Below are 22,915 nucleotides of genomic sequence, written 5' to 3'. Positions count from 1 at the left end.
AGAAACAGGAGTTAGGAGGGGTAGAGGTAGACCTAGATTAGATTACTGTTCGCAAATAGTTAAGGATGTGGGTTGTTCTAGTTTTAGGGAAATGCGAAGATTAGCTCAGGATAGGAAAGAGTGGAGGTACGTGTCCAACCAGTCTTAGGACTGACGACCTTATTATGATAAACCTACTTTATTTTTATGCCGAGTACTTTTTTTTTTAACCATTTAGTCGAGAAATACTTTATGTAAAGCCTGAAAAGGTGACAACCCTAATTGAAGCGGCGGTTTCTTCCGTGCTATTTTGCCGTAGTCTATTTTGTTTTGATATTCCAGACGTTTCGCCGTTCTTCACTGACGGCATTTTTAGTGGTGACTGTGGCGGTTACAGCAAAGAATGGCGAAACGTCTGGAACATCAAAACTCCGTGGTTCACGGCAAAACAGTCCGGAAGAAACCATGGCATCAATGGAATAGGATTGTCAACCATCCTTAGTTGCAATGCCCAAGTAATAAATAATCAATTACCTACGGAATATTTCTCAAAGTCCAGATGCTGGCCATTTGTATTGTTCTGTTTAAATTAAAAAAAAATCCTTAAACTATCACAAATAACTATCTGAAATTTATGAAATACCTTGTGATTAATTATTACCTGAGTTTTTTAACAGATAGTGGTTAGCAACTCGGTTCCAGATATAAATATTACATACTCTTATTGGAAATTAAATATTTAATCAGTATACTAGTGAACAAGGTTTAAAAAGCCAAATCTTATGCAGAGTTTTAATTAAACTATTTAAAACGATAAATTTAAATTTTTCATTTAGTGCGCGGACGTAGTTAACGTTAATTTTATATACATATATTTTTTTAAGAGGCACTTTATAAAATCATCTTGAAAAAACTGATTAGATTTTCTCATAATTGTATAAACTTATGGTTGGCTATGATGTAGGGGTAAGGATATAGCAAAACACAGATTGTGAGCATTAAAAGGCTGTGATGGAAATCTTTGTACATGACGTAAATTCCTGTTCGCACATTGGTAACAAAATATCCTTCACGCTTCATTCGCCATTCGATCATTTTCGAGTGTAGACTTAGCTTATGGTAGGTACATTTGGTTTAAAAGGCATCAACGACAAACCCCATGCAAAACGTGTCTAGTGAAAATTACACAGATCTATAAGGAAACATTGGAGGTGTACGCAATAGGTTAGGTATTGTAACTTTTCCTAAGAACTCGAGATCTATCTTTCCGAATGACGAAACTGCGTGACTGTCGTTGTATATGCGTGCAGTCAAGAAATGACAATAAATTTATTATCACTTTGACAAAACTCAGTAGTGCGCGCGAAGCCATTATAGCAATTCGGAAGTAGTACTTAAATCATCATCATAATGTAGTCAGTCCTAAGACTGGTTGGACACGCACCTCCACTGTTTCCTTTTCTGAGCTAATCTTCGTATTTACCTAAAACAACCCATATCCTTAACTATTTGCGAACAGTAATCCAATCTGGGTCTACCTCTACCCCTCTTAACTTCCGTTTCTGTCTCTAATATGTCTCTGACTAGACCTTGCCTGAGAAGGTGTCCTACTAACCTATCTCCCCTATTTCTTATTGACTTCCATACAGTTCTCTGTTCTCTTACTCTTTCTAATACATTTTCATTTCTAACCTTCTCTATCCNGTATTTTTTTTTATATTTTGTATTGTTTCTTTTACAATATATTGTATAGGGATATTCTATTATATGCAATCATCAGAGGGTGGCATCATTTTTTGAGAAATACAAAGTGGTACACAGAAATTCGTACAAATGTCTTTAGTCATCTTTTCGTATAAATAAAATACGAATAAAAACTGCAAAATACCAATTTTTATTTAAACCACGCTTGTTAAGCTGGGATGATACCCTCATCAGAAAATCGTAAAACGATTCACTTGAAAATTTAATGTTTTTTTAGTGGTAAGTTTTATATTATTATTGTTTTTTTTTAAAAAGTGTTGTTTTTAAATTGTTCGAATCATTAATGAATTCACTCAATGGGTGATATTTAATTTACCTTGAAAAAGACTTATATAAAGATTACCCAAGAATAAGTTAAATAAAAAGCTTTCTCTCTCTATTGGCTTTTGATTTGAATCCATAGAGATACCAAAGGAAAACGTGATACCTAACACAATTTTTTTAATATCCAAACAACAGTATAAAAAGCATTTTTATTTGGAAAAATATCTATTTTTATTTTTTTCAGAACAATTTTGAGTTATGTTAAATAATGTTTACAATAGGAAATTGTCTCCTAATGCATCCGATATGACGCTTAGGCAAGGAGACTTAGTTTACCTTTGTATTTGACAATTGACAATGCCGAAGTTAATGCGCAGTTGCTCTATACGCAACGACTCTTGCCTTTTCTGTCAAATTAAACTCATTACGCTATTCAGATCCATTCGCTTCGGGTTAAGTTCTCTAGGTTTCTTAGTGTTAGGTTAGATTGGTGTCGTTTGCAAATTGTCAGTTTGCTGTGTATACGTGGTGTGTACTGTTTTTTTATTTTGTCCCTCATTACTGAGGTGACCCCTGAGTTTTTATTTAAATTTTTTCGTCATCTATTGAAACTTAACGCAAATATGTGTCTGTAAGAACCCTTTTATAAGTACGCGACAGTTCGAAAGCTTGCGTACGCTGTGAAGCCTTATACATGTTATTTCTTGTGTGAACAAAATTCTGTGCTCACAATTACACTTTAGTTTAATCCAGGATTATGCAGGATTTTAATTTTCTCAGAAGGTATGTCTCTTTTTTTTTTAAGAAAGGTTTAGTGAAGAGAATGTCCTTGTCTTTTGTTAAGTCTAAGCCCTTGTAAAGAGCACACTCGAAAGTTTTTTAACGATTTCCTTGACATTTTTTTCTTTATTCTAAAACATAAGTAATTCGTAAAAGTATCAAGTAATCTCAATTGGGATTTTCATGTACATATAATATATCCTCTATCATTTTTTTAAAGACCTATATTTCAATATTAAGTGTCAGTAGTTAAGTACGGAAGATATTTAAACTAATATGGTCACTACCTAATCTTTTCGTAGTCAGCTTTTAAATATGAGGGGTAAATATTGTCGCACATTTTACTATTTTCTGTTTCTAATTAATCTTCAAACAACGTCTTTATGAATTATAAATCATTCATTCGTTACTATATCGCCGATTCTTTGCTCTTCTTATTTCGCGCTCCATTGCCTTGTAACTACAGCTGTTCTTTTGTGACCTCGTGACGCATATTTAAAGGGGTTGGATGTTCTAGAAATATACCGAGCAGCATGGCTTACATATTTAGACTATTACTTATAGCATTCGCGAGGACACCGGTTCGATTCCGGGTCCGTCTGCCTGGACCCAACTTTTATTGTGGTTTCCGTGGATCAAATGCTGGGGCAGTAATATTCCACAGATAATCCAGACCAAAAATTAGAAGAAGTGGTCGATTTTAGGTATCTAGGAAGTCAGTAGGGATATAAAGCAGAGGATAGCGCAGGATCGACTCGCTTTTAATAAAAAGAAGTTCTATGCTCGCGAACGGTAAATTTAGAAATGCGAAGAAGATTGTTAATCGTGTATGTTTGGAGCGCGGCGCTGTATGGGTGCGAAACATGGACGGTGGGTGCGGTGGAAAAGAAAAGGTTGGAAGCATTTGAAATGTGGTGTTACAGGCGAATGATAAGTATACCATGGATAGAGAAGGTTAGAAATGAAGAGGTGTTAGAAAGAATAGGAGAACAGAGGATTCTATGGAAGTCAATAAGAAATAAGCGAGATAGGTTAGTAGTACGACACCTTCTCAGGCATGAAGGTCTAGTCAGAGACATATTAGAGGCAGAAACGAAAGTTAGGAGAGGTGGAATTAGACTTAGATTAGATTGCTGTTCGGAAATAGTAAAGGATATGGATTGTTCAAGTCTGAGGGAAATGCGAAGATTTGCTCAAGATAGAAAAGAGTGGATGCGCGAGTCGAACCAGTCTTAGGACTGACGACCTTATGATGATGATGAATCCTTTATTCTCTTCTGCCTTTTTATCGTCCGTCTCAACTTTCTCACCCGAACCACTACACTGCCATTCACACCATTCCTGAAAGGAGGTTGCCCGACGAAGTCCGAAGAGATTGCCCGCCCACCAGCATTAGTGGCTAGTGGGAATGAAACACCCAAAGGTTTTTTTTTAGTTTATTTTTCGAGTAATATTCCATTCCAAAATGTAGGTTCTATAGAAATTTAGTCTTAGTTATACAAGTGCAATCGAGGCAACCCTAGGCTACTCTTGATGCTTCTTCACGTATGGTGGCTTGTCAGTATTTAAATAAATAAAGTCTATGATCGGCACTTAATATATAACATCGTCACTGTTTAAATATAAAGGGTCAGTAAATAAAAATACTAACTAACTCTCAGAATTCCATAATAACCGTTGAAACGAGTTTTAACACCCTAGGTGAGATCCACAATTAAGGGCTGAGTCTGAACGCGTTTTATGTTGCTACTAATCTATTCATAAATCACGCAAATCTTGTGAGTTTTTAAACCTCCCCCCTCCGCTCTTGTCACAGATGGTCACATTCATGAAGCTCCCTCCACGTTAGTGTGACATCACATAATTTTCAATTTTGTTTACATATAAATTTCGCGTTTTAATATTGTGACGTGACGTAATTTATAGATGATCCTACGCATTATTGTTGGGATTTGGTGCTTTTATCTGGTCATCTACTGTCTGTTCTACAGTACTTCATTCTGATTTTTTTAAATGAACGGTCATTAATTAAATGCAACTGTTTTTGGCTGAGGTACCAACCGATTTAGTGACAAATATTCGTTATTATATAGAATTTTCATGTGTGAATCTGCTTGTATTAATTTTTGAACAGTTTGGAGTATGTTGCAATGATTATAGATATCATTTTACTTCTGTTATGACCATCCATGTTATCTTTTTCCGATTGAATAATAAATGGTTTTAGCAGCTGAGCGTAAAGCTGATGGAAGGCGTATTCTATATCTGTTAAATTGAAATTGCCAGTTTCTGCCTGACAGCTTTGACTATAAGCAATTTTTAAATACTAATCATACCTACTTTAGATGGCGTATTGTCAATTTATTCTTACCGATATTTAATAAATATCACCTGTAAATCTAATCAGTTTCGGCCATGGTGAATAACGTTTGAATTTGACTGTAATTCTGAGAAATTTAGGTGCGATTTTGACATTATTTAATGATTCCGGGTCATGGTATTAACATTTACTTTATTAAGTTTAACTGTAAATTTTAGATTGACAAAATACAATTTTATTATATTATTGTCATTATTGTTTCCTTGATACGCATAATCTATAGTGGAATTTAGGAAACTATAATGAATTGGTCATAGACGCGTTGAAATTATTTAAATTTTTGCTTAAAGGGGCAGGTATAGCGAAAACAATTATTTAGTATCAGTTTTTTGTATACAGAGAGGTGCATCGGTAAGGTGATAAGATTTCAAGTTTCCAAAACTTAACATAAAAATGGTTTGTAAATAAAGTAAGGAATTTATTTGGTCATTTCTGATGCTCATTCAAGCGATACTAAATTTATGTAACAAAAGTTTGCTTTAATAATTACCCATAGTTTTTTTGTTGTTATATAATAACATGTTTACCTTGTAAAATCATCTTGAGGGTCAAATTAATTATAGTACTGAAGAATCTCTGTCACTGTTTAATAGGTATATAGACTAATACAGGATTTTCACACCACCATTACAAAAATTTGGAATCTGTGCGTTGTTTGTAAGATATCTTTTTTTTGTATTAAGTAAATCCTTCTTTAAATGTCGCTGCTTTAATTGTTTTTTTTTATTACCTGGAAGGAAAAATATATAGCGCAACTATGTAGCTATAAAATAAATTTTTTTATTTAAAATTATATTTCTGACTTCCACGAGTGTTTGCTAAGTATGTGGTGTACTAAGTACTTCCTCCGTTCTGTTTTTTTAATGACATAAAATGTCCTTTTGTATATGCATTGCGTCTGTAACGTACATATATTCATACACATAAAAGTCAATAAGCACAAGCGTTATTACATGTATGTGTTGCAGATCCAGGAATCAGTACGACTTAACTATGGATTTCCATATCTCACAAGTCATAATTATTTTTTTGCGTTTATGTCAGTAGATAGAAGGAGGTATAATCTCACAACCCCAGGCTTTAAATTTTCCGAAATAAAGCTTGTATTTTAATATTTTAGTTTACAAATTGGTTGTTATCACATCTGCCTAGAACTACATTTGAGCTGCATGGATCCCACAGTTTTTCACTCAAATTATAGGGGTTTCATTTTTATTCCTACTGAACCTTAAAAGGTTACGAACAGCTATAATCAGGGGCGCAACAACGTTACAGTTTGACCGGGTGCTCCCATCATAATACTATAAATGACTAAAAAAAATGTCAATGTATTGAATTAACATACTTGAATAGATCCGGTTCGGCTGCTCATTTATGAGCTGGAACTGTTTGAACCGAACTTTCAAGTTGGGTTATTATCTGAATTGACTGGATGCCCAACCCAATCGAGTGGGTGCCCGGGTACCCGTGGACCTCCCGCCCTTGTTGCGCCGCTGGCTATAATTATGTGTGCTTTGAAATGTTATACAATATAAGCTTTACTTTATAGTTGTTTATTAAATTTGAACTATATTTGCTTATACTAAAGCCTTCGGTAGGTACATATCACTGTATATCTAACAATCAGGGAGACTTTTCCTTCCACAATCTAATCTAAATACCAATCTAGAAATCCTTTCTCCCTTAACCTAACCTAAACCAAACATATGCTACTCTGAAAAACCTTTTACATCATAGAGTACTGAACACCACTTAACCCTCGGTGAACAGCACTTCACGTAAGCCAATCAGGGAGTCCTCTCTCATAAGAACCTAACGGCAGACCATGGAGTATGGTATTTCAGACAATCCTATTAAGAAGTCCTATCATACCATAACGCAGCCACTACATTGAACTCGTCAAAAGATTGGTGATCTTTAATTAAAAATTTAGATTAAATTATAACACTCTAGATATTGAGCGTAGATCAATAGTACGGTTTCTTTATAATTAGACGTTTTAATTATCATCACATAAATTAGAGTCATAGATACGTAGAACGTAATTATATAATGATTACTATAAAGGAAATTAAGTTTGTCGTAGGTATAATAATTTCTCATTGAAGTATAAATAAACGACTTTCGGATCTTTTCATTTGTTTGAGACAGAAGACCTTTTGTTTTGTGCCAAATTTGGAGATTTTATGTTAACAATAAGTATTAATCGTGCGTTTTATTAATGTCGCCCAAAACCAATAAACCTGTAGGGATATTTGTGAAGAATGTCTTTAACTCTATTGTAAGTTAATGTTCCTAGATCCTTCCAGGTCATCGTCTACTGAAAATGGAACGCATGATTCTTTAGCTTCAGTTGTAACTAGTTCTATCCCAGAGTGCTAACCGACTGTTCTACTTTAGAACTTTAATACTATACTCTAGCTTTTCACGATCAGTGACAATAAGTCGAAAGATGAGGTATAATGTTTTCAAGTAATATTTCGGTTTTTCATTTTAAGATACTGAAGATAAACACTAGTGTCATAAAGAAGGCGACTTTACATTTTTATTTTGAAATATAACCACTTCACTATGTTATACAGCAGTGAATTTTACGTATTTAGAAGTTGTATATATGTAGTTGCTTTAAAGTGGATTATACAATTTAGAATGACTAGTCAACTATTTAACTACAGTTAATTAATAATATAATTACGTTATTAGATAATTTAGAAAAGGCATGGAATTATAACAGGGTGCGTTAAGATGGTAAGGAGTCTCACCACCCTGCATGTTCGACTTTTTCCTATGTCATCAAATCCGCGATTTAAGATGTACCCTTTCTAATGACTTGGATGCGCGCTGGCAAAATCGTAGGTAGGGAGAAAAAAACTCATTATACTCTCGATTGTTGTTCATTAAACATACTTTTTCATACAGTACCTGCCAAAAGTTTTGTTCAATCATGAATAGTAGTGCGAGTCGAAAACAAGCGTTAAAGCCTTTAATATGTCTTCAAATATAAATAAACATCTCGTTGATATTTTCAGTAGTAATTGATACCAATAACAGCACATTTAACCAGTGCAATTGTAGTGGATAAAATGATCAATGCAGTACTGTACGGATTATACGCTCCTCACCGGTTAAGAGTTTGGCCGAGAGTTGTCTCCTTTCTTTTCTGGCCTAGTGCTGTTCTTTTCTACTTTGCGCCGGTCAAACTGAAAGTCACATCACTACAGAAACTGAACGAAGTATAATTGACCTACTAAAACAGTAGGTAAGTAGGTGTTAGCTTGCAACTTTAAATAAATATTTTAGATGTACCAACTTTGTACCATCGGTGACCTAAATATGAAATTATGGATATTACGTAACAGTAGTAATTAGAGTGTAATAAAGACACAATATCCTCATTTATTATTTATGTTGAGTCTATGGCGTTAAGCGATTGAATCGATATTAGATAAATATTCGACTGGAAATAAATCAGTCTTGTGGCATTCCAGCTCTGGAAATTTTAAATCAGAAAACTTTCCTTCACCCGAAACAGATGGAAGGATCGTATTGATTTGATTTCTTGCAGTTACCTATCAGAAGTAGGTTATTGAATTCCATATCCAATGCGCGCACAAACACAATATATAAACGGTTACATATGAATGAATGTATGAATTGTTGTACGTAGGTAGAATAGCTGAACGTGCCTATGTATGATATATGAAATAAGTTAGATGAACTTTCATTTGGCAACGTCAGTGCGTAACAAATATAACCGTATATTCAATGCTACTACATTTGTAATTAGTTGAACCAGTTCCTCATTAGGGTGTCGGTAGAGCTAGCTCGAAATGTGGTGCTATATGATAAGGATTGTTATCAGTGCATGTTTGGAACGCGGCCCTGTACGGGTGCGAAACATGGACGGTGTGCGCGGCGTAAAAGAAAAGTTTAAAAGCTTTCGAAATGTGGTGTTAGAGGTAAATTATGAGGATACCGTGGAAACAGAAGGTTAGAAATGAGGAGGTTTTAGAAAGAGTAGAAGAACAGAGGACGTTGTGGAAGTCAATAAGTCATATTAACATTTAAACAATTTAAATGCCATAAAATAATTCGAAGTGGTCTGTATTCAGTCGAAACTGCCAGACACGGATCGCGATTTCGATCTTTTTGGATCTCATCAGCGAGTCGCAGGCAGCTCCGACAGAACACAGACCAACTTTTACCTGCTGTCTTAACATATACAGACCACTTCGAATTATTTTATCCGATTAAGCTAACGTGCCTATCACGTTGCGGTTGTCTACGCCGGGATTCGTTTCAGCAAGTAGATATCCACACAAGTGGACCTTGTTGGAGCATACGTAATCCTAAAATGTAGCATCGTGCTACAAATGGCGTTTTCTGCGCCATTTGTAGTATTTTCTAAAACTTAAATGACGTTCAAAAAGTTAATTTTAATATTTCGTTGGCGGATTTTCAATGAGAGGGTGGAGTTGAAGCCAAGGGCGCAACAACGTTACAATTTGACTGGGTGCTCACCAAATCAAGTGGGTGCCCAACCCAATCGAGTGGGTGCCCGGGCACCCGTGGACCCCCCTTGTTGCAACCCTGGTTGAAACCATTGAAACAAGTCTATAACATACAAAATCAGTAAAGGTGACAAAATCATACTCTTATAAGTTATAATTAATCAAAACTTGATATACCAACAAGCGATAGAAATTGCAACAATTCTGCCATATTGATGTATTCTTATTCAAGAGAAAAAGCAAACACAAGAACTATTGAAATAACAAGTTATTTAGAGCAGTAATCAGTAAATAATAAAAATTAGAAAAAACGACTTATTCCAATACAATTTATAATGAAAAGTTTTCACTGCTTTATTGTATATTTCTGTTAACTGTTGTAAATATATACACATTTTTGTTAATAGCCATGTTTGGTGTTTGAAGGCAATCTAAGGCTGACTTTTTATCGAAATTGTATCTTTTATATCAAAAATTACAAGTGAAAACATGATATTATCGATGAATTGGTGAAGTATTGACAAAAAAATTTGAATAACATATTATTTTAAAAATAATGACTTATAAACAACCTTATTAATTGTAACTACTCTTCTTTACATTGTTTTCATATAAATCGTTTTATCAATGATGCCAAACTCCATTACCTACTAATTATAATATTAAAGAAGCTCGAAAGAGTGTATTAACTACGACATATTTCAAATTCCTACTAAATATTAAATTACTTACTCCGAACGCTTCAATTGAGACGAAAGTTTTCGTTACTTCTTTTGTTCTTTACAAACTAGTAAAGGTAGTTAGTATTTGGTTGATTGGAAAGAATGCTTTAGTTGATTGCAAATCCAAATAATCGCTGCTGCTCTCAATGAAATTGCATTTTTTGTGGAGTTTGAAGAGCGTTCGTCTTTCCGCCTCGTTGCTTTTTCCATTCATATTTATAAATTAATGGTTTTCGATGAATAAATAATAAATACTGATATAATTATGTGTATTACGCATGACATCGTGTGCTTTCACCTTAAGCTATTAGGCTGGGTTTAATATTTTTGGTAATGGCAGAAATGTCTTAATTATCACACAATTATACTTTATTGTTTACTTACTGCATTGTATTTTATAGAAACTATTACTATTTATTTAAACAGGTCTCAATATTTATAGATAAGTACAACATACTATTTATATTATTTTATTTCTGAATTTATGTTACATTTTGGACTTTTCGTTCGTGCATTGTTTATATCAGTTGTCATTAATCCACAATTTCCGGTTTTATATGCTTACATAATGTTTGATAATTTCGTAAGATTAAGTTGAAGGTACGTTAAAATAAAATAAATTCCCTTTCATTTAAATATTATAAAAAATAGTAGATTAATTGCACGAGAGGCATCTATAAAATCCGATTTGGTGAATTTATTAGTAGTTAACAGTTGGACAAAATAGACGTTAAATTTTGAAACTTCAATCAAAAATGCTAATGTATAATCATTTTTAAGGCCGGATAAATCCCAAAAATGCCCAAAATTCTTGTGAATATTTTTTCCTTTTCAACAAATCATGCAGATGTGAATCGTACAATTTGTTATTTACTTACTATTTTTTGTGTAAAACTAATTGTTTTAATGCTATAGCTCCCGAAGATCCTTAAGCACCTTAATAACATGGAATGATACAATTGGACATTTTTCAGCATCGTAATTTATACCAACTTTTTTCTTATATTTTGAGTACAAAATTATACGCATTACCCTTTGGGTTTTCTTTCAATATTAATTATAATTATTAGGTACTTTATTAAGGAAAAAATACCGACAAAGGAATGTGTAATTTCTGTTTGGTGAATTTTTTGCCTTACTTACAAAAGTTAGAGTTAAAATTTGTCAGATGCGTTTTCTGTACTATACATAATGTTTTTCGTGTCTCTACATTAAAAAAATTCGTATAAAAAATTAATGGTTGTTGTTGCTTGTGTTTGCTACTGATTAAATTCGGATGAAGTATTTAGGAAAACATAGTGATCAACATTTAATTATCAGTTGTATCATCGCAGGTACTTAATTGTGATGATTCATAGACTCGTGCAGTGCTGTTCGGCGAATAATTTTAAAAAGATTGTTTTGTTAGATTATCAACCAAATAAATTGAGCAGATTTCTCAATAAACGTTAAGGCTTAATTTTTTTGTTAATACTGTACCGTAGGTACATTTATAATATTTACCATATATCAGCATGGGCGTAGATAGATAGGAGCAAGGGGGGTACTACCCTTCTACTAAGAAGCTCATTGCCCCTTTTGGAAAAGGCTCTGACAAGTCATGATACCTATAAAAAGTTTAAAAACATATAAACCAAACACGTTAAATCTACATATACTTACAGCTATTGAAAATCAGACTTGAACCTCAGGAAATACTCCTTAACTTTATACAATGACACAACTAAATCTTATGTGACTACTCAGTGGCGTACTAACAATAATCATGCAGAATATATGAATATAAATCCATTAACTGCAAAATTCAGTACTTTAACATCAAGCTTAAGTAGAAAAGTGACTTTGCAATTAATACGTAAATAAATAAGCACGTTATCTGATACCTTCACGTTATCGCAAAGAATGACAAAGACAACTTAAAATAATTGCAATATGAGTTTATGAGTTACAATAAAAATTTGTGTCCATAATCAATAGCAGTATTAGCATCTAGGAAGGAGGACTTAAAGATAGCTTTAAATAAAATGGAAGCGGTACTGACAGATCAGTACTGTATGAAAATAAATAAAATTAAAACTAAAATACTGGTATGCAAGGGAAGAAAAAGTAGGGAAAGAACGAATAAAAAGATAGGAAACGAAAAATTAGAAGAAGTGGCTGATTTTAGATATATAGGAAGTCGGATAAGTCAGGACGGAAGGAGTAGGAGGCATATAAAGCAGGGTCGTGTCGCCTTTAATAAAAAGAAGTCACTTCTATGCTCGCGAACAATTAATTTAGAAATTCGAAAAATGTTGTTAAAGGTGTATGTTTGGAGCACGGCGTTGTACGGGTGCGAAACACGGACAGTGGGCGTGGCGGAAACGAAAATGTTAGAAGCGTTCGAAATGTGGTGTTACAGGCGAATGATAAGGATACCGTGGATAGAGAAGGTTAGAAATGAAGAGGTATTAGAAAGAATAGGAGAACAGAGAACTCTATGGAAGTCAATAAAAAATAGGCAAGAAAAGGTCCTACCAAACCTTCTCAAGCATGAAGGTCTAGTCAGAGACATATTGGAGGCAGAAACAGGAGTTAGGAGGGGTAGAGGTAGACGTAGATTAGATTACTGTTCGCAAATAGTTAAGCTGTTCTAGTTTTAGGGAAATCCGAAGTGTAGCTCAGGATAGGAAAGAGTAGAGGCACATGTCCAACCAGTCTTAGGACTGACGACCTTATGATGATGATGATCAATATCAAGCTGACTAAAATTCGGTCGAGTGGTAAATATAGAATATGTATCTTTTTATTTTCAAAAATCATCATCTCCCACGTCTCAGAACTTATCGAAAAAACATCGACTGTATTTATTACAACTGTTACTTTGTCAATGCAAATGCGTTTTTTAAAAACGTAAACGGTAGAAGTGTCCATTCTTTAATGGTTTTTGAATTCCAATTTTTTCGCTTTTGTCCTTCGTCAAAGGTAATACGATGATGCTTGTATGACAAGAGCGGTTGAGTTGTTCTGTCACATGTGCGAGGTAGTTCCCGTGCATCTTTTGTTATCATTGGATAAAGGGCGGGGAGATAAGATTCGAGTGTAACGGTAGCGCACTACAATCGACTATCCTTTTGTCTAGGTAGCATTGATTACTTCATCACAAGGTCCTTTTGTACAATGAATTGAAAAGATCACGTGCGAGGTACGGAAAAAGACTTCGCAAGGATTGGAAAACTTTTCCGGCTGAATTTTAAAGAATAACTTTACCTTTTCGTGTATAGTGGCAGGGTCATACATAGTTAAAATACAGTAAATTAAAGTTTTGAATGCAAAGGAACTTTATGTAGGTATGCTACAAAATTATTTGGAAAATTTTCAGCATGCAAAACAATGCTAAAGTAGAACGGAGGACAACTGCACTGCAAATTCTACATGCTGATTGATTCAGAGGGTAGCGCAGGGTCGAGTCGCCTTCAACAAAAAGTTACTTCTATGCTCTCGAACGGTTAATTTAGAAATTCGAAAAAGATTTTTAAAGGAGCATGTCTTGAGTGTGGCGCTGTACGGGTGCGAAACATGGACGGTTGGCTCGGCGGAAAAGAAAAGGATAGAAGCGTTTGAAATGTGGTATTATAGGCGACTGATGAGGATAGCGGGGATGGAGGAAGTTAGAAAGGAGAAGACATTAGTAAAGCTACATATGGGGCATCATCATCATAACGGTGTCAGTCCTAAGATTGGTTGGACACGCACCTCCACTCTTTCCTATCCCAAGCCAATTTTAGTATTTCCCTAGACTAGAACAACCTACATTCTTAACTATGTGCGGGTAGTAATATAATCCAGGGCTACCTCTACTCCCTTAAATCCTATTTCTTCTTCTAATATGTCTCGGACTAGACTTTCATGTCTGGGAAATTGACCTAAAAACTTATCTCGCCTATTTCTTATTGACTTCCGTAGAGTCCTCTGTTCTCCCATACTTTCTAATACCTCTTCATTACTAAATTTTTCTATCCACTGTAACCTCGTCATTCATTCACCTGTAACTAGGATTGCCACCTTTTCAGGCTTTACATAAAGTATTTCTCGACTAAAAGGTTAAAAAAAAAGTACTCAGCATAAAAATAAAGTAGGTATTTTATTTTTTGTTACACCTAGCAGCCAGTAACAAATTGCTGTCGCTATTAAATACATTAATAGCCTCTAAACATGGGAAACAAAGATTAAAGTAAACTAAAAGTTCATTTTTAATTAGTTTTAATGAAGCTTTATTCCTGACGTCCCGCCACTTTGCGTTCATAACGGAGAATACTCTTTCTGTAAATGCTGAAGTGGCCGGAACGGACAGCAAGAGTGACACCACCTCGAACAGATTTGGGAAATCAGGTTGTTCCGTAAATATGGCTTGCCATTTTCCTGTGCAATATTATTGATGTAAAAATACTCTGAATTTCGAATAATCGCTTACAAAATTACGATGTTTACTTTAGGCCTTAAATAAAGTATTTTTGCGTACTTTATGTGTCTTGTAAAGTGCAATGTACGCACAGTCGAAATAGAGTACAATACTTTATAATAAAGTACGGGTGGCAACCCTACCTGTAACACCACATTTCGAATGCTTTTAACCATCCTTTTCCGCCGCGCCCAGTGTCCATGTTTCGTACCCGTACAGCGCCACGCTCCAAACATACACCTTTAATAATCTTTTCTGAATTTCTAAATTAACCGTTCGTGAACATTAAAGTGACTTCTTTTTATTGAAGGCGACTCGACCCTGCGCTATCCTGTTCTTTATATTCCTACTACTCCTTCCGTCCTGACTAATATGACTTCCTGGATACCTAATATCAGCTACTTCTTCTAATTTTTCGTCTCCTATCTTTATATTCGCTCTTTCTCTACTCGTTTATGCCTCAATTATGAGGCATCTTCAACGTAGGTCGTTGGTTTCGTATAAATAAAAAACCTTTGCCCTATATATAGCTTGATTTCTTACTTTATACAATTGTTGGGGAAGAAAAGGCAACATAGAAGAAGAAAGAATGGAAGACCAGAGGTTATAATAGAAGTCAATAAGGAATAGGCGAGATAAGTTAGTAGGACACAATCCCAGGTATAAAAGGCTAGTTAGAGACATATTAGAAATCGAAACAGGATTTGAGAGGAGTAGAAGTAAACCTAGATTAGATTGGTTCACAAATAGTAAAGAATGTGCTCAGGATAGGGAAGGACGGAGGTATGTGTCCAACCATTGTTAGGACTGGTGACCATATGATGATAAAAAAAGAGCTGAGCGTTAAATTTGCAAAATTAAATTAAATTTATTTAAACGTTTATGTATTTTATCGATATAACGGAATAAATTATTAACACAAGATCGTTAGTCTGACGACTGGTTGCATACGCACCTTCCTATCTTGATCCAATCTTCGTATTTCTTGAAAACAAGAACATCTCTCAGCTTTAATTGTTTGCGAAATCTTCTCCAAGCTAGGTAAATGAAATTGATTTAGCCGTTGGCTCCGTTTGAAAGATTTTAATTAAATAAGTAACTTAAACAGTAAAATTCTTAGTGTGTTCCATAAAACTATGCGGATTTCGATAAGCGTAGAAATGCTCACAGAATAAATAAACTCAATTTTATGGAACACTCCAAAACTTTTATTGTTTTAGTTATTTATTTAATCTAGGCCTTCCTCTATTTCCCTTTAATCCTATTTCTGCTTCTGATATGGTTCTAACTAGCCCTCCATGCTTAAAAAAGTATCCTGCCATCTTAGCTCCCGTTTTCCTTATTGACTTTTTCTTTTCTGACCTTTCCCCATCCGCGAAAATTTCATCATCCGTCTCATACAGAACCGTACTCCAAACTTACCGTTTTAATAATCTTGTTCAAAAATTCATAAGAACAGAAGTGATTAATAGTATTTATAAAAGCGACTCGACTCTACGCTCTCCTACCACTATTCTCAAATTAAGTCAAATCGGTTACTTCTTATTTTTTGTCTCCAATTTTACATGCTAATATTTGTATTTTATTTTTATTTACTATAATTCCCTGTTGTGCCAATATCGCTTCTATATCCTTTAAGGCCGCTTCTCCTGCTTCTTAATCTTCTTCAAGTGACATCCCTGAGTCGGAGGATGGCAATTATCAGCACTAGTTTTACTTTAGATTCGGCTGATTTAAAAAGTTGGTTAGAAGTGCATTCAAATCACTCTCTCAAGTTTCGGAACCATGAGATTCTTTTTCTGCCTATGCTGCGTCTTCCCTAGCTTTTACCCCGGACATTCAGCTGTAGAAGTTCATATTTGTTCCTTCTTGTAGTGTGTTGCAGATATTTTAGCTTACGTCTTTTGACTGTATTAACAACCTCTTTTTCCCTACCCATGCGTATCATAGCCTATGCAGGTGTTCTTCTGTCCGTCCATAATATTCTGAGAATTCTTCTATAAGGCAAATTTTAAACGCCTCAATCTTTTTAAAAATTGTGGCATTCACAGTCTATGTATCCGCTCAGTAAATGAGGGTTGAAAAGACGTAACCTTTAGATAATGTCGTACGAAATACTTTGTTCATCTTAATGGAGTTGACTTGCGCTTTCTTTATTCTTGTTTTTTGGTGTATTCGTTTGTGCAATTCACTCTTACTCCATATACTGCTCTACTATTAATGCTTCTGACTTATATAGTTAGGCTAACGATAATTGGGTTGTTCTTAGTCGTTCTTGTTAGATGCTAATACTGCTATATTATTCGTAAATCTAAGCTTACTAATTTCTTGCTTCTATATATATTCCTGAAGTTGTCCTGTCATACTTATACTTTTTTTGACGTGACAACGTCTTATAATTCGATGGAGCCGGCTGCACGCACGGAAAAACATGACTCATGCGGCGTTACCTCGCTCTGAGGCGTTCCATTTAAGGCTTGAAGTGCAACCGAGAGCGCGGAACGAGCGACAAAGAGGCACAATCGGCCTCCGCGTTCGGCAGCGTTCGACATCTGTCTCTCTCCTACTTGAGTGAGCGATGCGTCCGCGTGGAGAGCTGCTATACAATAATACATTAATATTTACCTCCTTCTCTATATCTATACAAAATATCTATCAAACAAATAAAATTAAAATTTTCTTTTGAAAAATGAAACCATTCCATCAGTATTTTCTTATGACGTTGTCACGTTCAATTATCGTCAGTAAACCGACTTTACAGACAACCTATTTTTTTTTGGTGTTTTAAACGCCTAGCACCTCCGCCATATTGCTTGAGGAAATATCTTACCTTTTCCTGTTTCTTGCTCCATCAGTGGTTTTACGTTGACAATGATGAATTAGTCTAATGGTTAATATAATAATGCGTACATTGTAATTGAACCTCTACTTTAAGCTTACTAATTATAAAAGTAGGTTTAAAAAGTAGTAATTTTTGAAAATCGTGTTTCTTTTATTTGTAGTTCAAATTTTCTTCCTATTCTTGCATTTTACTTCTACAATAACCTATGATGTATGTCACTTTCTCTGACACCAAATTTGCAAATACGAGTACAAGACAAAATCCATACGTTTTGTAAATATAAAGGAAAACGTAGTTTCTAAATTCTATTGAATATTTATTGAGCAATTAAAACGTCAAGTAAAATAATTTACATTAAATGTTAAAGGAAGATAATTGAATCTCTTTCGCGTATAAATTAAAAATTTATTATCAATTTTTCTTTTGTATCAGTTCCACTTCTTACCGGAATATATTTTGTTGGATCTATTTGTGATTTTTTAATGTCTTTCTTTCCTTCTGCTGCACAACATTGTTATCTTTCTTTGATTTTGTTTTTCGTACTAAGGCCTCATGGTATAAATTTAAATCAGTAAAATAAAGTGAATAGAAATGTTCCATTTGACATTATAACCGCTTGACTTTGATTGCCGTTTGTTGAAATTGGAAATATTGGATCGTTGCTATAGGTGAGCTTAAACTAACCTTCCTACATGCAAATTGGAATTGTGCCAAGATTTTGACATAAAATTACGTTTTTTATTGCCCTCGGTAAATGTGGTTACCTTGGGCAAAAAGTCTTACTTTTGGTAAACAAATCATACATTTTCCAATTTTTACGGCATGGATTTCACTATCCCAATTACACTTTTACTTCGTATTCTGCACAATAGGTAAACAGATGACGAACGCTAGATTAATTTTAAACAAACTATAATTCCATAAGTGCTCAATTAACGATTATAAATGAATTTCGTAATTCGTAAATGCAGATACAAAAGAATAACGAATTTCACTTATTTGGGCGACTGAGTTTTGATCAAGACAGATGCAAAACGTTTGGCTAAAAGATCCGTTTGATATGAATTATTGTTCTGCACTCCGGCGTGGTAGATCTATATTCTAGCCCAGGGGTGGTCAACCTGCGGACTGCATGAGTGATTAATAGTATTTATAAAAGCGACTCGACTCTACGCTCTCCTACCACTATTCTCAAATTAAGTCAAATCGGTTACTTCTTATTTTTTGTCTCCAATTTTACATGCTAATATTTGTATTTTATTTTTATTTACTATAACTCCCTGTTGTGCCAATATCGCTTCTATATCCTTTAAGGCCGCTTCTCCTGCTTCTTAATCTTCTTCAAGTGACATCCCTGAGTCGGAGGATGGCAATTATCAGCACTAGTTTTACTTTAGATTCGGCTGATTTAAAAAGTTGGTTAGAAGTGCATTCAAATCACTCTCTCAAGTTTCGGAACCATGAGATTCTTTTTCTGCCTATGCTGCGTCTTCCCTAGCTTTTACCCCGGACATTCAGCTGTAGAAGTTCATATTTGTTCCTTCTTGTAGTGTGTTGCAGATATTTTAGCTTACGTCTTTTGACTGTATTAACAACCTCTTTTTCCCTACCCATGCGTTTCATAGCCTATGCAGGTGTTCTTCTGTCCGTCCATAATATTCTGAGAATTCTTCTACATTTTAAACGCCTCAATCTTTTTAAAAATTGTGGCATTCACAGTCTATGTATCCGCTCAGTAAATGAGGGTTGAAAAGACGTAACCTTTAGATAATGTCGTACGAAATACTTTGTTCATCTTAATGGAGTTGACTTGCGCTTTCTTTATTCTTGTTTTTTGGTGTATTCGTTTGTGCAATTCACTCTTACTCCATATACTGCTCTACTATTAATGCTTCTGACTTATATAGTTAGGCTAACGATAATTGGGTTGTTCTTAGTCGTTCTTGTTAGATGCTAATACTGCTATATTATTCGTAAATCTAAGCTTACTAATTTCTTGCTTCTATATATATTCCTGAAGTTGTCCTGTCATACTTATACTTTTTTTGACGTGACAACGTCTTATAATTCGATGGAGCCGGCTGCACGCACGGAAAAACATGACTCATGCGGCGTTACCTCGCTCTGAGGCGTTCCATTTAAGGCTTGAAGTGCAAGCGAGAGCGCGGAACGAGCGACAAAGAGGCACAATCGGCCTCCGCGTTCNTTCGATCATATTGTTTGTTTTGTGCGTGAAAATACGGAGAAAACGAGTTGGAACCGCTTCCGAGCACGCGATTACAAACAATCATGTAAATAAGTATCGGTCGTATGTTGATAGTATATTAGGATATCAATCGTGATAAAAAAACTTGCATACAACCGTTATGACAGGCTACGCTCTTGGGAGCATCCTGATTGACTTTCACGGTTCCGTTCGAATGCGCTCGATTCATTTTCTTCCCAACTACCACACCTATTCCCATGATTCCTAAGAGGGAGTTCAAGAGCGACTTCCACCGTACCCTTCCTCAGTGCATTGAGGTGTAAGTCGCATCAGGGAGGTCTACTCGTCCACCAGTGAGAGATAAAGACGCAAAAGATTTTTAATCAATCACTCCAGGTCTCAAAGGACCCTTGACTCTGATGAAGCAAACTGCAGTGTTTGTGAATCATTGGCCAAAAACAGACATGACCTCAATTCGAAGCCAAAAGTAGAAACACCCAAAATGATACATATACGTAGGCTGTGAAAGCTTGGTAGTTTTGATATGATACATTTTTCTTAAGTTGGAAAGGTCGAGGTTGTGATCGCAATCTGGTACTTTTAACATTGAACAAAAATTTAATTTCTGGTTTACACACCTTCATCGTTAATACGTAAACATGTAGATAAGTTGCACGCAGTTTCTGTTTACATTTTTGAGGTAGATCATTTTTCATCAAAAAAGCAAAAATAAATGATTGTGTAAGTTGAAAAAAATTAGGTTACGTTGAAACTTATGAAACCAGATTCTCAGGGTCCAAATGACTATATTTCATATTTTTTTAACTACAAAATCATTTAAATAAAATGGTCTCGCACAAAACCAATGGAAAAAGTTAATCGGTCAAATCAGTTCAAACTCTGGAAGAAGGTAGTTCATATAACGCTGAATAAAAAATTTGATGGACACAATACCAAAAAATTAATAGTTTTCGAAATAATGTAATTCCTAATTAATTCATCTTAATCTACTTACATTAAAACTTTAAAGAGATAGGAGATATTCTCCGGAACTACTCATCCGATTTCACAAATTCCTTCTCCAATATTTATAATGGACCTTCATAAACATTCGTGTTGACATATCACTATATAGTATAAAACAAAGTCGCTTTTCCGCTGTCTGTCCCTATGTATGCTTAAATCTTTAAAACTACGCAACGGATTTTGATACGTTTTTTTTTTAAGATAGAATGATTCAAGAGGAAGTATTGTATGTATAATACATGCATAGTATAGTAGAGAAACACTGATAATTTTAGAGGTTTCTAATATGATGTCGTAAATAAACACATTTTTTGCGCTTACATTGCAAACGCTGGCTGAACCCTACGAGATAGATCAAAATAATGTACTACAATATTGTACATCTTAAAAGGGTCTACAAAAAAGTCCGCGATGGTATATGTCTATCTCTTAGGGATAACCCACAATAACCATTTTTATCCTTTACTTTTTATGAGAAATAATGACTTATTTACGAAGCGATTGTAGGCAATACAGCATTAATTCTTATCCAATTAAGTACCTTAAATACATTGTGCATTTAATATAGATCAATATGGCCCTTTACAGCATGTAATTTAAATGAATATTTTCGAAGATATTACAGATTTAAAATGCAGGAACATAGTGGTTGCGGCGGTGGCGGCCGGACAAAAAAGCTGTGAATGTTGTATATAAAGACATTCAGTATATATTTAGTATGTTCAGGGGCTGTCTTTTGAAGATTTCCCCTCCTCGATAATAATCTAAACAAAACAAAAATATATTTAGTATCAGCATTGCACCCGTGCGAAGCTGGGGCGGGTCGCTAGTATCTAATATATGTTAAGGTTAATTCATAAATAGACAAAACGTGAATCTTACTATTCGCACAAATAGAATTTCAAGCTGGCGACGCCGCGGTCATAGTTAGTGTAGATACTATATGAGTGGAGTATAGTTAGCCTCTCTAGTCCAAGTGAAGACAGATGAGATTTTGAACTAGCTCTTTATGTAGTAGTAAGATAAAAATTATCTGGAGACCACTCGGAAATTGCGTTGTTGAACTTCCATTCGACTAGAATGTTTTCAAATAAAATTAGTATCGAATTTGGTATGATTCTTTTAATAAGAAGGTATCTTACATATTAACTAACAACTACAAATTTATTTAAAACTAGAGGACAACTAACAAACGGGGTGGAGTCTAATTGAAACATTTCATGGTGGTGGATAAATGTTGGTATTTTTTGAATGTCGTCATAGACAAAAGGGTTTTGTTTAGATTTAAAATTAAAAACAAAAATAAACTGGAGACACTTTCCACCTAATTTCCTCACAATAACTTAGCCTATAGGCTGGCACATAGTAAACCATACCAATAGGAAAATCATTCGAACAATCTTCAAAAGACCCCCGACCGTTCGTACGACTGGGTAGTGTGGGATTCCCGAGGAAGAAATCCTCGGACCTACCGACTAAAACCCCTCTATCTCAGGGGCCGTTCTAGGACCAATGAATAGGGTTGCCACCCGTACTTTATTATAAAGTATTATACTCTATTTCGACTGTGCGTACGTTATATTTTACACGACACATAAAGTACGCAAAAATACTATATTTAAGGCCTTAAGTAAACATCGTAACTTTGTAAGCGATTATTCGAAATTCAGAGCATTTTTACATCAATAATATTGCACAATACAATATTTTTGAGAATGTTTCTAAATACGGAACAACTTGATTTCCCAAATCTGTTCAAAGTAGTGTCAGTTTTGCTGTCCGTTCCGGCCACATCAGCATTTACAGAGAGTATTCTCTGTTATGAACGCAAAGTGGCGGGACGACAGGAATAAAGCTTCATTAAAACTAATTAAAAATGAACTTCTAGTTTACTTAGATCTTTGTTTGCCATGTTGAGAGGCTATTAATATATTTAAGGGCGACAGTAATTTGTTACTGGCTGCTAGGTGTAACAAAAAATATGTTTTTAAAAACAAAAA

At 34.7% G+C, this 22,915-nt stretch overlaps 1 protein-coding gene across 4 annotated transcripts in view; it reads left to right on the top strand.

Moving 5' to 3' along the window:
* LOC108740369 overlaps window positions 1-22,915 on the top strand; it is a 243,001-nt gene that overhangs the window by 18,958 nt on the left and 201,128 nt on the right. The window contains exon 1 of one of the 4 annotated variants that reach the window (XM_018474671.1): window positions 2,649-2,790. The exons of the other annotated variants lie outside the window; for them this stretch is intronic. Within the exon in view, the coding sequence (XP_018330173.1) occupies window positions 2,765-2,790 (26 nt within the window). The 5' untranslated portion in view covers window positions 2,649-2,764. Of the gene's footprint in view, window positions 1-2,648; window positions 2,791-22,915 lie in introns of those variants that run through there. 4 annotated transcript variants of the gene reach the window in all.

Source organism: Agrilus planipennis, unplaced genomic scaffold, assembly GCF_000699045.2.
Source record: "Agrilus planipennis isolate EAB-ADULT unplaced genomic scaffold, Apla_2.0 scaffold26, whole genome shotgun sequence".
Classification (NCBI taxonomy): domain Eukaryota; kingdom Metazoa; phylum Arthropoda; class Insecta; order Coleoptera; family Buprestidae; genus Agrilus; species Agrilus planipennis.
The sequence above is the reverse complement of the archived record's forward strand: the minus strand, read 5'-3'. Positions and strand labels throughout refer to the sequence as shown.